At 41.6% G+C, this 15,342-nt stretch overlaps 1 protein-coding gene across 6 annotated transcripts in view; it reads right to left on the bottom strand.

Annotated features, from left to right (window-relative positions):
• Positions 1-177: 177 nt before the first annotated feature.
• The window catches only part of RNF181 (ring finger protein 181), a 28,605-nt gene continuing 13,440 nt past the window's right edge, over positions 178-15,342 (bottom strand). For 5 of the 6 annotated variants that reach the window (XM_073588571.1, XM_073588572.1, XM_073588575.1 and 2 more), the window contains 4 exons: positions 8,940-9,073; positions 5,296-5,411; positions 1,300-1,374; positions 178-518 (listed from right to left, as the gene is read on the bottom strand). In XM_073588571.1, the coding sequence (XP_073444672.1) occupies positions 459-518; positions 1,300-1,374; positions 5,296-5,411; positions 8,940-9,073 (385 nt within the window). In that variant the 3' untranslated portion in view covers positions 178-458. The remainder of the gene's footprint in view (positions 519-1,299; positions 1,375-5,295; positions 5,412-8,939; positions 9,074-15,342) is intronic. The other variant, XM_073588576.1, reaches the window with a different exon arrangement.

Below are 15,342 nucleotides of genomic sequence, written 5' to 3'. Positions count from 1 at the left end.
AGTCTGTCGACTACACCATTTATAGGGTTAGGTGGTGATAACAGAGAACCTAATTCTAAATTTTCTTCAAAGCCTCCAATATCCTCCACCATGTTGGCAGCAGTTGCTACGTCAGTGAGGGGTCTTCATCAGCCAGCCCTGTATGATTATATACCAGTCACTAGGAGCACTACTACATTGACAGTATAATAACTTTATTGCCCAGCCTGCTGTCATATTTTTTTTATAAAAATCTATTTTGAAAGTTATAGTTCTGTGCAACATGATTAAGATTTTGGAAATTATAAGAAAACATTTTGCAAGACTGACAATAATAAGGTATGCGTTCTCGTATCTGGCCTCGGACACAACCACATCTGTGATCTCCCGATGGGTCCCGCAGTCTGGGGATCCGGTCTAGCTTCTTCAGAGACTCCGGTCATGTGTAAGACGCATTAGAAACCTAGGATGAAAAGAGATCAGGTGTACATGGCTTCATGGAGATACTCCAGTCTGTGTTCTCTCTGCTGTCTTCTTGCCTGTAACAGCGATAGTCATATCTCAGAACGGGAGAAAAGGGTTAAAACGTAAAAGCATCTTCTAGGGATATGTTCACATGCACAAATTCTCTGCTGCAAACTTTGCCTCAAACTCATGATCTGCAAGCACGGCAAAGAGTAAACTCCACAGTGAAAGTCCACTGGATCAATTGCCATGCTGCAGCTTTAAAATCCGCATTGCCGGTCAATTTCCTCTGTGATTTTTTTTTTCTGCACCTTATGGGTGAGATTGTGACTTAATGCAAGGGTATGTTCACAAGGGCAGGATTTGTAGCAGAAAATTCTGATGCGTTAACAGGAAAAACTTGTGTTTAATGGAGATTTTCTTTTCCCCACTGATATAGTATGAGTGAAATCTGCAGCAGAAACATTGAAAGAATGGACATGCTGCAGATTTAAATGTGCAAAGAAAAAAAGCAATGTGTGCATGAGCATCCAGGGATCACAATCACATTGATGGTATTAGGAAACCCTTCAGATTTTGTGACTAAACTGCACAGAAAAGAAAAAGGAGACAAAAACGCAACATGTGCAAGTCCCCTGATATACTGCGGATTTTGTGCCCAGACATTCTGCGGCGTGTACCCTCTGTGTGAACATACCCAATGGAAGTGATAGACTGCAGAAGCTGGACTTACTTCCTTCCACCTTTCCCACATTTTTTGCTAACTTCCCAAATAAAAAAAAATAAAAAAATCCCCAGTTGTGGCATCTCCCTCGCCGGGTGCTGATCTGCTCCCCCAGTTCCCATCCATTTTACCTTTTCTTGCTTGTATTCTTCGTATTCGGGGCTGTCTGTCGGTAGCTCGTCTCTGCACAGGGGGCAGGAATTAGTCTGCAGATAGTGAAGGACCACCGTTAGCCTTACATTAGTGTCAGTGCAGAGCTGTACGTGACGCCGCCATCAGAGATTTGCTTTTATTCTTAAAAGGGTAAAAACCTATTGGAAACATATCGGGTCTGCAAAGTGCTGGTGATCAGTGAGGGGCCAAGACCTGAGACCCCCCCACCACCACTCAAAATACACCGCTCTTAAAGAGGACTGACCACAAAATGTGCCCTCTGCTGCTAATCTTTATATATCTGTTTGGTTCTTACTGATCCATGTGAAAGTCTGGATTTATCTAAATACCTTTTATTATTTCATCTGTTTCCTACATGCGCAGGCCATCACCTTGTGCTTCACATGAATCATGCACAGAGCTGTGTGGTGCCTCAATAGTAAGGCCATAATTCTGTACACCACTCACAAAACAGGGGTCTAGGGACCCATACACTTACATTAAGCCCATAACCTGCGCTATGCACTGCAGAACGTAGTTTTGAGCTCTCTGCAGCCCCTATAATACAATTTTTCCAAATGTTCTCTTTTTAATCCAATTCCACCAAAGCATCAAAAATTTACAGCATTTAATCTGGGGCCAATGTAAATTTACAGCACAAGATAAACTTCGAAGATCATATCCAAATATGGAGTAGGTGTAGGAATATTAACATATTAACATAAATACCTCCAATTAGAAATGTAGTATAGTTCTTTTGATTCGCTATGTTGCTTACCCCATGTGCAGGGCATTGCAGTAGCTTACGTATCCATAACAACTAATTGTCATTTTATGAGTGGTCATAACCATGGATACCTAATCAACTGCAATGCCCTGCACATAGGGTAAGCGACAGCTAATCAGAAGAACTATACTACATTTCTAATTAAAGGTATTTGATACAACTATCTTGGAGATGGGAACACCCCTTTAACAAGCAGGCATATAGCACCATCAGCAGAAAAATAAAGTTATAGTCCTCAGAATAAAGTTATGCAAAAATAATTCATCCTATACAAGTTCGTGTAAAAATTGCCAAAACTTAAAAAAAAAATTAATAATATAAATGACGTATCACTGTAATCGCACTGACTAATTCCCAAATTGCTGGTTTTTGTTTTCTGCCTCCCAAAAATTGGAATAGAAAATTATAAAAAAAAAGTCACGAGTCTAAAAATGGTACCAATAAAAACGTTAACACAAAAAACAAGCCCTCACGTGACTGTCTGCCGAAATATGAAAAAAATTATAGCTCTTAAAATATGGTGATGCCTAATGTTTGCAATAAAAAAGCATCTTTCAGTGTATCACATCAGCCAAACATAAAAGCCCCAATATAAATCTGGTATCGCTGTAATCTCCCCAACCCGAAGAATAAAACCGTCTAATCACTTATACAGCACAAGAAACGACGTAAGAAATAAATAAAACCAATTCTTCACCTGCTGTTGATTTGTTGATTCCGCCTCCCAAAAATCTCAGTAAGGCTATGTGCACACTGTGCGGATTCTGCTTTGGAATTTTCCACGCAGATTTTACTAAATCCGCAGGTAAAATGACCTGCATTTTTCCTGAGGATTTAATGCATTTTTTTGTGCAGATTTACTGCATTTTTTTGTGCGGTTTTCCACCTGCGGATTTCTAGAATGGAGCATGTAGAAAACTGCAGCAAAACCGCACAAAAGAAGTGACATGCTGCATTTTTCAATCCGCAGCAAATCTGCGTGGAAAAAAATGCAGCATGTGGACAGCGGATTTTGATTTACATAGGCTATAATGGTACTGTACATCACATGCAGTTCTGCTGCGTATACGCAGGGCCAAATCCACTACGGTTCCACAGCAGAATCCGCACCGTGTGCACACAGCCTAAGGCTTGGCGCACATTTATCCTGTGCTCTGTGCTGAGCGCTTACAGCTGAGTTTCCGTGTAAATCTATGAAATACGTGATTCAGACAGAACCCCCGGCGGAAGATTTCCTATAATGAGGCAGGTGGAGGAACTGAGGACGCTGTAGAACCTGTGGGAGAAAACTGTCAATGACCTGCACTAGCCCTGGAAAGAGCTGGACTAGTTTGGTCTCTCCCTATATTCCCCGGCTAGATCTTTAAAGTATATTTTCTGTGAACCGCTGGAGCATTTGAGAGAAAAATATACATGACTACAATCATGCAACCAAGCTCTGATTCATGCTGCCCATGGTATGATGACAATAAAGGCCCGATCAATAAGGGTTTAATGGATACTGGCAGCTTCACTATGGAAAAACTGGATTTACATTTAAAAGAGCTGCATTAATTTTCGGTCTGCAATCTTCACTCATTCTCAGACCTCAATTGCTTGTTTACAAGCTGCTACAAGTTACAGATTTTCTCTGTAACTGGCTGTGCATAATAATGTGCTTACCGTGAGAAATCGGTGAACTGCATTCACCTCAGCGAGATCATCGCAATTCCTGGGCCCACTCTTGCTGCAGTGAATCATTCTCCCCTGCTCTTCAGCGTGAGCGGTCGCCTCAGGCCACCGCTGACACGCAAATGCCGCACAGATGGATTACGGTGTGGTACACTCTGGGCTCTTTCAACTTCGGACAGGTGAGGCATTTTTTTTTTTACATGTGACAATGGCTTCAGGCTATTAGGTGTTATGGTGAGTATAATGTGATTATTTTATTCATTTTACACTCGATGTAGACAGCGGGGGTTGAATTCAACTCTCAACATTGATTGAGGTCATTTGTGTGTGGGACATTTGTGACCCGTGCTGCTGCTAAAAAACGGACTGTTCAGCCTTTTTTGCCCACGGACACACGGTCCATGGAAACACACTGACACGTGCACAGACCCATTCACTTTAATGGGTCTACCTGTGTAAGTGTTTCCGGTATGTGTGAAAACTGTCACCACACATACCGGAGACACTGACGTGTGAAGGGGGTCTAAGGAAGAAAGCAAGGGGAGCACAAACGGCTATCAGTGCCAGGTGCAGTGCTTGAACTTTGCCAGATTTTACCGACCAGCTCGATGAAGGACTTTGCATGAGCAAAATGGCAGACAACTTTTCGGGCAAAAATGCCCTTAGTCTAGCAGCTGCTATAAGTAACTGTCATGATATCTAATTCTTCCCAATTGTCGAGTGCAGTCATCGTGGGGGCAGGTAAACACTGATCACCGCTCAGAGTATAGCAAGTTTGGCTAGATGGAGGCTCTGGTCATGACAGGCGTCGTGCATGCAAAGACTGCATTCTCGCTATACTGCATCGCAACTGCATGAAAGTGAATTTGGTCATCTTGTCAGCTGCAAGTTGCCAGGAATCCTTACAATCCTTGCATTACACAGTTCTCAATGAGGCAGCATTCACTTTCACATGGACAGCCCATCGCTTCATGCGATTTCGCTGCAGGTTCCTCTGCAGATTTTATCCAATTACTCAAAGACCTAACAGCAGGGCATGAACAAAGCAAAAAGTGGAAAATCCCTTTAAGTTGAGAAGACAGATTATCTCTTTGTAACATCCCCCAAACCTTTGATTCTCCCACATCAGATCACACTCGAATCAGAGTGTGATTAGCATAACTGGACTGATTTTTTTTTTATGAGAGAAATACGGTGGCGTGACACTAGCTTTAGTCTGACCCCCCCGGCTGAGCGCTCCTGTGCTTTGTAGATGAAAGCTGCTGTCAGACTCTCCTGGCAGAGATTTATCTCCGGGAAAACAAAAGGATTGGCTATCAGGTATCCGACATGCTGGATCCTTCTCTAACGTGACATCATCTATCGGGGACGAATGGGGAGTCCCACATCCGCACTGGATTGTCAGCTGATGCCTCTGATATTGGTGGGCTCAGACAGTTTTAGGCAAATGAGTATGGGAGCCACCACCTCTCCAGTCTCATCTTCTTACAAAAAAAAAATACTGAAATGTTATTACCTTTCCAAGCCAGGGCAGTATGCAGGCGGAGTGGAAGAGGTGTTCGCAGGGGAGTTGCCGCACGGTTTCATCCTCCTCAAACTCCAGCAGACACACCGGACACTTCAGGCCGGCATCTGTACAATATACAAATCAAGGACTTCCGTTACTTGTATGGGTTCAAAGTTCACAGGAATCCACTTCAAGGCTTGGGTCACACATCCGACTTCAGACCGCAACGCACGGACCCGGCTGCGGGCCTTCTGACCTGCACTCCACTTCTCCATAAGCATATATGAAGCTGGAGAATTCAGATCAGGAGACCTGCGGCTGGTCCGGCCTAACACTGGGGAGAAGGTCTTCTAGGCCTCAATTGTGGATTATATATAGGGATACATATATTTTTTTATACCAAGAAAAATAGGGATTTCTAAATAAAACATATGAACATATTGTTTCAACCAATAAAACGTACACAGAAGGATAAACATTCATGTTTCCAACCAAATAGGTTTCACGTGTGATGTGACAATAAGGCCACAAAAAGACGGCCATGATTTTAGTGTTCCGTCGCATCCATGAGAAGAAATGAAAGTGCAATGTGTGAAGCCCAGGCGGTACGTGGCACGTGTCGTTGTTGCTTAATTACCTTATTTTTGACATTGTGACAGATTATTTCAGTTCCTTACAACATTACCAGATTTCATGTCGCTGAGTTTTTGATGTTACAGAGTTTCGGCACCTATTAGCAACATTAGGTCACTTGGGGTTTTTTAGTTTGTTTTTCTTTAAATACGATTTTATTGCATTTTTTGTCTTTTGTTATGTTATTTTAAATAAAGCTGCTTTGTTTTTTTAAATTACTTCCTGGTATTTTACTTTTACAAAATTTTATTGATATATTTTTTTACCTGCGTATTTTCTGCGTCTAATGCAAGTCTATGGGGAAGATCCGCACCTAAATCTCAGCTTACCCACAAGAGAAACTGACTTGTTGCAGATTTCAGAAACACCGCAGCTCAGTTAATAAAAAAAAAAAAAACTCCGTGAGCATGCTATTTCTATAAATCCCATCCGCTTTGGCTGTAACACACAGGGGATACACACAGTTTCAAAAACTGGGAAGTTTACCTGACCCTGGACAGAATTTATTTTACTCGCCTCTCTAGCGCCATTAACTTCCACGGCGCTTTGCAGACATTATTGGCACTGTCCCCATTGGGGATCACAATCTAGTTAACCTATGTATGTCTTCAGAGTGTGGGCGGAAACTGGAGAATACAGTGGAAAGAATATACAAACTCCTTGCAGATGTTGTCCTTGGTGGGATTTGAACCCAGGACTCCAGAGCAGCAAGGCTGCAGTGCTAACCACTGAGAAACGGTCCAAATGTATATATAACTGTGTCCTTGATGGTGACCACAGATGGAGGAGACCGCCACCTCTGAAGTGGTGAGGATGAGGGATGTGATGCAAGCAGATTTAATGCCTGATTCATTCAGACTGGCATAAATTCATTAAGAGTCGAGTGCGGCTTTAAAGAATTTGGTTCATCTTTTTACCATCATTCGCTATTGCCAGAAATGTATTCCGAGCATGAACTGGCATGCAATTCTGTGTTAATTCATACCACCTCTGTGGCGTAAATTATGAAGAATTTGTTGAGTGAAGTCTGTCACGTCCGACCCAAGCTCTGGCTACTTTTTTTTTTTACCATCCTTTTAAAAAGTTGAAAAATCTCCACCACTTCAGAGGTATCCGTTTCGCCCCACTTAGCATGTGAGGCTCCGACAAAGATTTTATTTAACTGCGATATACATACATCATCTTCTGTCTGGCTGACCCATATCCCTGACTCATAGCAGAACAGAAGCGTTATGCAGTCCGATGCAACCTGTCCTGCTGCTTATTTAAATGGAATCTGTCACGAGCATGATGTAGGGGCAGAGACCCCAATTCCAGCGATGTATCACTTACTGAGCTGCTTGCTGCAGTTTTGGTACAATCCCTGTTTTATTTGCTGCAGATCTAGCAGTTCTCTAAATGCTGAGCTCTGTATAACCCCGCCCATACCACTGATTGGCTGCTTTCTGTATAAACTGTGCATAGGCAAAAAAGTGACAATTAGTGGCGGTGTTATAAATCACTCAAAGATGGAGGACTACATGGTAGCAGGGTTATTAGTCCTCTAAGTGATAAAAATCACTGTTTCAATCAGCAGATTATCAAAATTACAACTAGCTGCCCATTAAGTGACACATCACTGAAATCAGGGTCTTTGCCCCAACATCATGCTGTCTTCTGAGTATTCTTTTAATTATTATCGTAGTAGAAAAAGACAGCAGGATGGCATTCACCGTTCTCTTGAAATGATTCACTTTATTTCATGTTAATAAAGCACAGGCAATGGCACGGGAGAAATGCAAAAAGACGGACGACAGCCGTTTCGTGCACAATGCACTTCAACAGGATAGAGCACCCGTTCAGCAAGGGTTACAGGTGTCACACTGATAGCGGTTATAAGTGACTTTGCGGGTATTTCTTCCTCAGGGACAGTGCCGGATGTTTCTTTTTTCTTTGACGGACTACTTTTAATTATTATAATCGTGGCAAAAAAAAAAAACAATTGCTTGTGTCGCCATTTTCCAAGACCCATAACATTTCATTTTGTGTTTGATGAAGCTGTGTGAGAGCTGGTAATTTTCTGGGGCAACCTGATGTATGTTTTTAATGATACTATTTTGGGGTCGATATGATGATTTGATCACTTTTTATTGCACTTTCTGAGGAGTTGTGGCGATCTGAAAGAACAAAATTCTGTCATTTTGATTTTTATTCTCTTTATAGCGTTTACCGATCAGGTAAATTAATTTTAGATCTTGATAGCTCGGACATGTATGTCAGCAGTATGTTTTACTTTTTTTTTTTGTTTAAAAAAATCTTTATTTTAAATTGGGGGAAAAAGAGGACGATTCAATTTTTTTCTTTTTTACATTTCTTAAAACTTTTTTTTGTTTCACTTTTCGTTGTATTTGTTAGTCTTGAACCTACAATCATCAGCTCCTAAGCCCTTTCCCATTCATCCTCTGCAGGTCTTTAATGGGTTAAGGCCTCATTCAGACACTTCCTCCTATTGTTCTTGCGCTAGTGATTCTGGAACAGTTTTTCTTTCTTGTTTTCGTTCAAAAGTTATGCCCACCGCCCGGGTAATAATGGTGCAAATTTTCCTCTTCAACCAACTGGGCGTATGCCACAGAACATCCCTGTGGGCGCTCGCCTTTTCTCCTCTGATGCTGGCCAATCAAAATACGGCCACGCCCAGAGAGAAGGTATGTGGTATACGCCCAGTTATAAAAATGGAAAATTTGCACCACTGTTACCAGGGAAAATAACTTTGGACCGAAGGGACACAGAAGAAAAAGAAAAATTGTTCCAGAATCAGTGAAACAGCAACCACTGGAGGAGAAACTCAGTTTAAATGAAAAAGCCATTAAAAGGTCCTTCTTAATGTAATTTGCCAGCTCTGTGCTACTCAGCAAGTTCTGCTGATTGTCAAGAATACAATTTACGGTCATAAATGGGGACCCCCCGTGTGCCAAGGTCTAGTCCCCGTGGTTCCTCGGCATTCGGTTGAAGTAATCTGTAATGTAGCTTCTGCTTCTTACCTGCTTGCTTTGCAGTCACTGTAACTTTTGGCAAGTTTTCTATCACTTTTTTGGCAGCTGGCGGTGGAAGTCTATGGTCCCAGTCTGTTTCAGCCAAACCTCCAAGATCAATATCCATCCCACTGAGGAGACTCCTAGGAGGAATTAAGATAATAAAGGCTCAGCAAAAACATCACACCAGAAATCAGACGGACCTTCATCTACGGCTTTGGGGAAGCTGGACGACAATGTCTATACATGCTGTAAGAGGGGAAATAAGGATATAGATGAAAGTCAGTGAGAGATAAATAATGTTTCGGACCTTGACAACAGGTTACAGACATCAAAAGCCTTGTACGCCCCATACCCCCTCCTCAGTGCCTACATTCCAGCGCAATACCCTCCTGTGATGTTCAGCTGTGTATGATCAGGTCGAGTGGCTTTATTCTCCCTGCGGGGTAAGAGCTCTCAGGAGAGACCTTTGATTCATGCTGGAAGCACAGTAGAGATTGGCAATAAAAATACACTTTACCGCCTTTCTATAAACATACGACCAAAAGAATGAGAAAAAACATCCTGAATCAACAAAAAGTGCAAGTCAGCAATTCTAAGTAAACCAAGCACTTCCCAGCTCCTATTCAACAATACTAGATGCCGGGACGACCACTTTAGCAATGTAGAAGAATAGGAAAATACTGTAAGGTGTAAGCTTTTAATGATGTTCAGTACACTGAAAAAGTTTTAGGCAGGTGTGGAAAAAATGCTGCAAAGTAAAGATGCTTTAAGAAAAACAGAACGGTTAATAGATTATTTTAATCAATTAACAAAATGCAAAGTGAACAAAAGAGAAATCTAAATCAAATTAATATTTGGTGTGACCGCCAAAAACACTGCTACTTCTTCTAGGCACTTGTACAGTTTTTTTTTTTAATGAACTCGGCAGGGAGGTTGTTCCAAACATCTTGGAGAACTAACTACAGATCTTCTATGGATGTTGCTTGTGTAAACCCCTCTGTCTCTTCATGTAATCCCACACAGACTCTTTGATGTAGAGATTATGGCTCTGCGGGGGCCGGATCATCACTCACAGCACTCCTTGTTCTATTTCACGCTGAAAATACTGTAGTTCTTAGTGACTTTGGCTGTATGTGTGGGATCTTCCTGCTGCAGAATAAGTTTAGAGCAGATCAGATGCCAGCCTGATGGTATTGCATGATGGATAAGTATCTGCTTGCATTTCTCAACATTGAGGACACCAAGAAATGGGCAGCTTTGAGGTCTTTAGACACCATGATCGGCCAAGGAAACTTAGTGTAGCAGATGAAAGAAACATCATGCAGAGAATTCTGCCCAGAAGTGGTCTTTATGATAGAATTGCAGCCAAAAACCATACCCCTTTGACATGGAAACAAGGCCATGTCAATCAAGTACATACAAAAGTAAAGGAAATGGAGGATTCATAAAAAATGGCAGCAGGTGCCCTAGACTGTTGAGTCAAATGTGAAATATTTCACTGTGACAGAAGGCAGTTTATTTTGTGAAGCGCTGGAGAGCGGTACAATAATAAGTGTCTGCAGGAACAGTGAAGCATGGTGGAGGCTTCTTACAAGTTTGGAGCTGCATTTCAGCAAATAGAGATTGCAGTTTGATGAAGATTAATGGTGGCCTCAATGCTGTGAAATACAAGCCATCATGTAATACCATCAAGGAGGCAACTGAATCACTCAAAATGTACAACAATTAGCCTTAATATACAGCCAATGTCATTAAGAACTATCTTCAACATATAGATGAACAAGAAGTCCTGGAAGTGATGATCCGGCCCCCACAGAGTCCTGATCTGAACATCATCCAGTCTGTCTGGAATTACAACAGACAGAAAGGTTTGGACAAGTCTCATATACAGAAGATCTGTGGATAGTTTTCCAAGATGTTTGGAACAACCTCCCTGCAGAGTTCCTTCAAAAACTGCATACAACTGTACCTAGAAGACCTGATGCGATCTTAAAGTCAACAGGGCAGTCACACCAAATATTTGCTTTAGATTTCTCTTTTGCTCATTCACTTTGCATTATGTTACTTGATAAAAATAAACTTCTATTTCTTAAAGCATTTTTACTTCATAGCATTTTGTTTCCACAGTGGTCTAAAACTTTTGCACAGTACTGCATTTCTCAGCACAGCGTCAACCAGCAGATTTCTTAATACAGCGCTGAATATGGCTGGGGGTATAAAAGAACTCAGTGTAGACAAATGCCAAACTCAGACACAGTATTTTGAATATTTTGGCTACATTCACCCCTTTCACCTCTTTTCTTCCATGTGTCATCCATTTTGCATTGTTTTTTTTCCTATCGGTTTTTAAAAAAAATGAACTGAAGCAGGTAGACTGAACTTGTTTCATACAATGATTCTTAACAATGACTCCGTTAAAAACAGATGACATATCTAAAAATAAACAAACAAAAAAAAACCCTGAAGTATAAAGAATGTCTTACGTTTTTCGTCTGTTTAACCCCTTAAGCCCCAAGGGTGGTTTGCACGTTCATGACCGGGCCAATTTTTACAATTCTGACCACTGTCCCTTTATGAGGTTATAACTCTGAAACGCTTCCATGGATCCCGGTGATTCTGACATTGTTTTCTCGTGACATATTGTACTTCATGTTAGTGGTAAAATTTCATTCATATAACTTGCGTTTATTTGTGAAAAAAATGGAAATTTGGCGAAAATTTTGAAAATTTCGCAATTTTCCAACTTTGAATTTTTATGCCCTTAAATTACAGAGATACGGCACATAAAAACTTAAGTAACATTTCCCACATGTTTACTTTACATCAGCACAATTTTGGAACCAAAATTTTTTTTTGTTAGGAAGTTATAAGGATTAAAAATTGACCAGCGATTTCTCATTTTTGCAACACCATTTTATTTTTACGGACCACATCACATTTGAAGCCACTTTGAGGGGTCTATATGATAGAAAATACCCAAAAGTGACACCATTCTAAAAACTGCACCCCTTAAAGTGCTCAAAACCACATTCAAGAAGTTTATTAACCCTTCAGGTGCGTCACAGGAATGTTTTCAATATTTAAAAAAAAAAATGAACATCTAACTTTTTTTCACAAAAAAAATACTTCAGGTTCAATTTTTTTTTATTTTACCAAGGGTAACAGGAGAAATTGGACTGCAAAAGTTATTGTGCAATTTGTCCTGAGTACGCGGATACCTGATTTGTGGGGGGGGAACCACTGTTTCGGCACATGGCAGAGCTCAGAAGGGAAGGAGCGACGTTTGACTTTTTCAATGCAAACTTGGCTGGAATTCAGATCGGACGCCATGTCGCATTTGGAGAGACCCTGATGTACCTAAACAGTGGAAACTCCCCACAAGTGACCCCATTTTGGAAACTAGGCCCCCCAAGGAACTTATCTAGATATGTGGTGAGAACTTTGAACCCACAAGGGCTTCACAGAAGTTTATAAAGTACAGCGGTACAATTAAAAAAAACATTTTTTCTACAAAAATGATCTTTTCACCCCCAATTTTTATTTTTCCAAGGGTAACAGGACCCTAAAAGTTATTGTGCAATTTGTCCTGAGTACGCTGATACCCCATATGTGGGTGTAAATGACTATTTGGGCGCATGGCAGAGCTCGGAAGGGAAGCAGCGCCATTTGACGTTTTTGGCTGGAATTGAGATCGGACACCATGTCGCGTTTGGAAAGCCCCTGATGTACCAAAACAGTAGAAACCCCCAACAAATGACACCATTTTGGAAACTAGACCCTCCAAGGAACTTATCTAGATGTGTGGTGAGCACTTTGAACCCCCCAGTGCTTCACAGAAGTTTATAACGCCCGGGCGTGAAAATAAAAAAATCGTATTTTTTCCACAAACATGATCTTTTAGTCACCAATTTTTTTATTTTCCCAAGGGTACAAGGAGAAATTTGCCCCCAAAAGTTGTTGTCCAATTTGTCCTGAGTACGCTGACACCTCATATGTGGGAGAAAACTACTGTATGGGCACACGTCGGGGCTCGGAAGGGAAGTAGTGACGTTTTGGAATGCAGACTTTGATGGAATGGTCTGCAGGTGTCATGTTGCCTTTGGAGAGCCCCTAATGTACCTAAACAGTGGAAACCCCCCACAAATGATGCCATTTTGGAAACTAGACCCCCTAAGGAACTTATCTAGATGTGTGGTGAGCACTTTGAACCCCCAAGGGCTTCACAGAAGTTTATAACGCCTGGGCGTGAAAATAAAAAAATCATTTTTTTCCACAAAAATGATATTTTTGTGCCCAATTTTTTATTTTCCTAAGGGTAACAGGAGAAATTGGACCCCAAAAGTTGTTTTGCAATTTGTCCTGAGTATGCCGATATCCCATATGTGGGGGTAAAACACTGTTTGGGTGCATGGCAGAGCTTGGAAGGGAAAGAGCACCATTTGACTTTTTCAACGCAGAATTGGCTGGAATTGAGATCAGACGCCATGTTGCATTTGGAGAGGACCTGATGTGCCCAAACAGTGGAAACCCCCCAATTATAACTCCAACCCTAGCCCTAATGGAAAATGGAAATAAATACTTTTTTTATTTTATTATTTTTCCCTAACTAAGGGGGTGATAACGGGGGGTTTGATTTACTATTTATGGCGGTTTTTATGTTTGGCAGCTGTCGCACGCTAAGAGACACTTTTTATTGTAAAAATAGTTTTTGCATCACCACATATTGAGAGCTATAATTTTTCCATATTTTGACCCACCGAGTCATGTGAGGTCTTATTCTTTACGGCACAATTTAACGTTTTTATTGGTACCATTTTCGGGCACGTGACATTTTTTGATCGCTTTTTATTCCGATTTTTGGGACGCAGAATGAACAAAAACCAGCGTTTCATGAATTTCTTTTGGGGGGGTGCGTTTACACCGTTCCGCGTGCGATAAAATTGATAAAGCGGTTTTATTCTTCAGGTCAGTATGGTTACAGCGATACCTCATTTAGGTCGTTTTTTTATTTTTTGTCGGTTTTATGCAATGAAAACTATTTTATATAAAAAATAATTATTTTTGCATCGCTTTATTCTGTGAGCTATAACTTTTTTATTTTTTAGCGGATGATGCTGTATGGCGGCTCGTTTTTTGTGGGACAAGATGACGTTTTCAGCGGTACCATGGATATTTATATGCGTCTTTTTGATCGCGCGTTATTACACTTTTTGTTCGGCGGTATGATAATAAATCATTATTTTTTGCTTCGTTTTTTATTTTTTAAGGGGTTCGCTAAAGGGGTTAACTAATGGGACAGTTTTATAGGGCGGGTCGCTACGGACGCGGCGATACCAAATGTGTACTTTTATTGTTTTTTTTATTATTTTCAAAAAATGAATTTATTGGGGAATATTTTTTTTTTTTTTTTACTAATTTAGCGATTTTTTAAAAATGATTTTTACACTTTTTTTTAAACTTTATTACATTGTCCCACGTGGGACATCACTGTCCTGTGACAGATCAGCGATCTGTCACAGGCACTGCTGCAGACTTCCTCATGCCTGCCCTTTGCAGGCAGTGAGGAAGTCAGTTCCCTGCAGGCCCCCGTCGCCATCTTGGATTCGGGGGCCTGCAGGAAAGGAGCCCCCCGCAGCAGCACTGCACATTGCACTGCCGTGGGGGGGGCTCAGGGAAGCACGGAGGGAGCCCCCTCCCTGCCGATGCTTCCCTTTAACCCCCGGTACACCGCGATCGTGTTTGATCGCGGTGTCCAAGGGGTTAACATGTCGGGGACGGTCCGTGACAGCCCGACACATTGTGCCGGGTGTCAGCTGTGATAATCAGCTGACACCCGGCCGCGATCAGCGGCGCTCACCACGTGAGCGCCGCTTATCGCTATGACGTACTATCCCGTCCCTGGGAATTAAGTCCCAGGACACATGGACGGGATAGTACGTCTCATGGCAGAAAGGGGTTAAAGAACCTGTCACTTGAAAAAAAACAAACACTATTTTAACCTGCAGATTTGGGGTTTAGTCTGCAGATTAATAGCATTTTAAACCTGCCCGGTACAGAGAACCCGCTGTCTGAAGGATATTACTCTATTTTTCAGACTATAAGATGCATTTTTTCCTCCCAAAATGTGGAGGAAAATGGGGGGTGCATCTTATAGTCCGGATGTACCGGTTCTGGCTGTAGTGGGGAATCGGTTTTGGAGGAGCAGCAAGTCGCAGAGGCAGGAGGCGGCTGCTGCGGCTAAACCCTGTGCCCGCTGCTAAAAAGAAATGAATATTCACTGCATTCAACGCCCATGGGCGTGGATTGCAATGAATATTCATTTCTTTTTGGCATCCTGGTATGCATGGCCAAATCCCGGTCCTGGTATGCATGGTACCATCAAAAAAGATTAAAAAAAAAAACAAAAACA

This window comes from Dendrobates tinctorius, unplaced genomic scaffold (assembly GCF_039654945.1).
Source record: "Dendrobates tinctorius isolate UK_male_01 unplaced genomic scaffold, ASM3965494v1 ptg000104l, whole genome shotgun sequence".
Classification (NCBI taxonomy): Eukaryota; Metazoa; Chordata; class Amphibia; order Anura; family Dendrobatidae; genus Dendrobates; species Dendrobates tinctorius.
The sequence above is the reverse complement of the archived record's forward strand: the minus strand, read 5'-3'. Positions and strand labels throughout refer to the sequence as shown.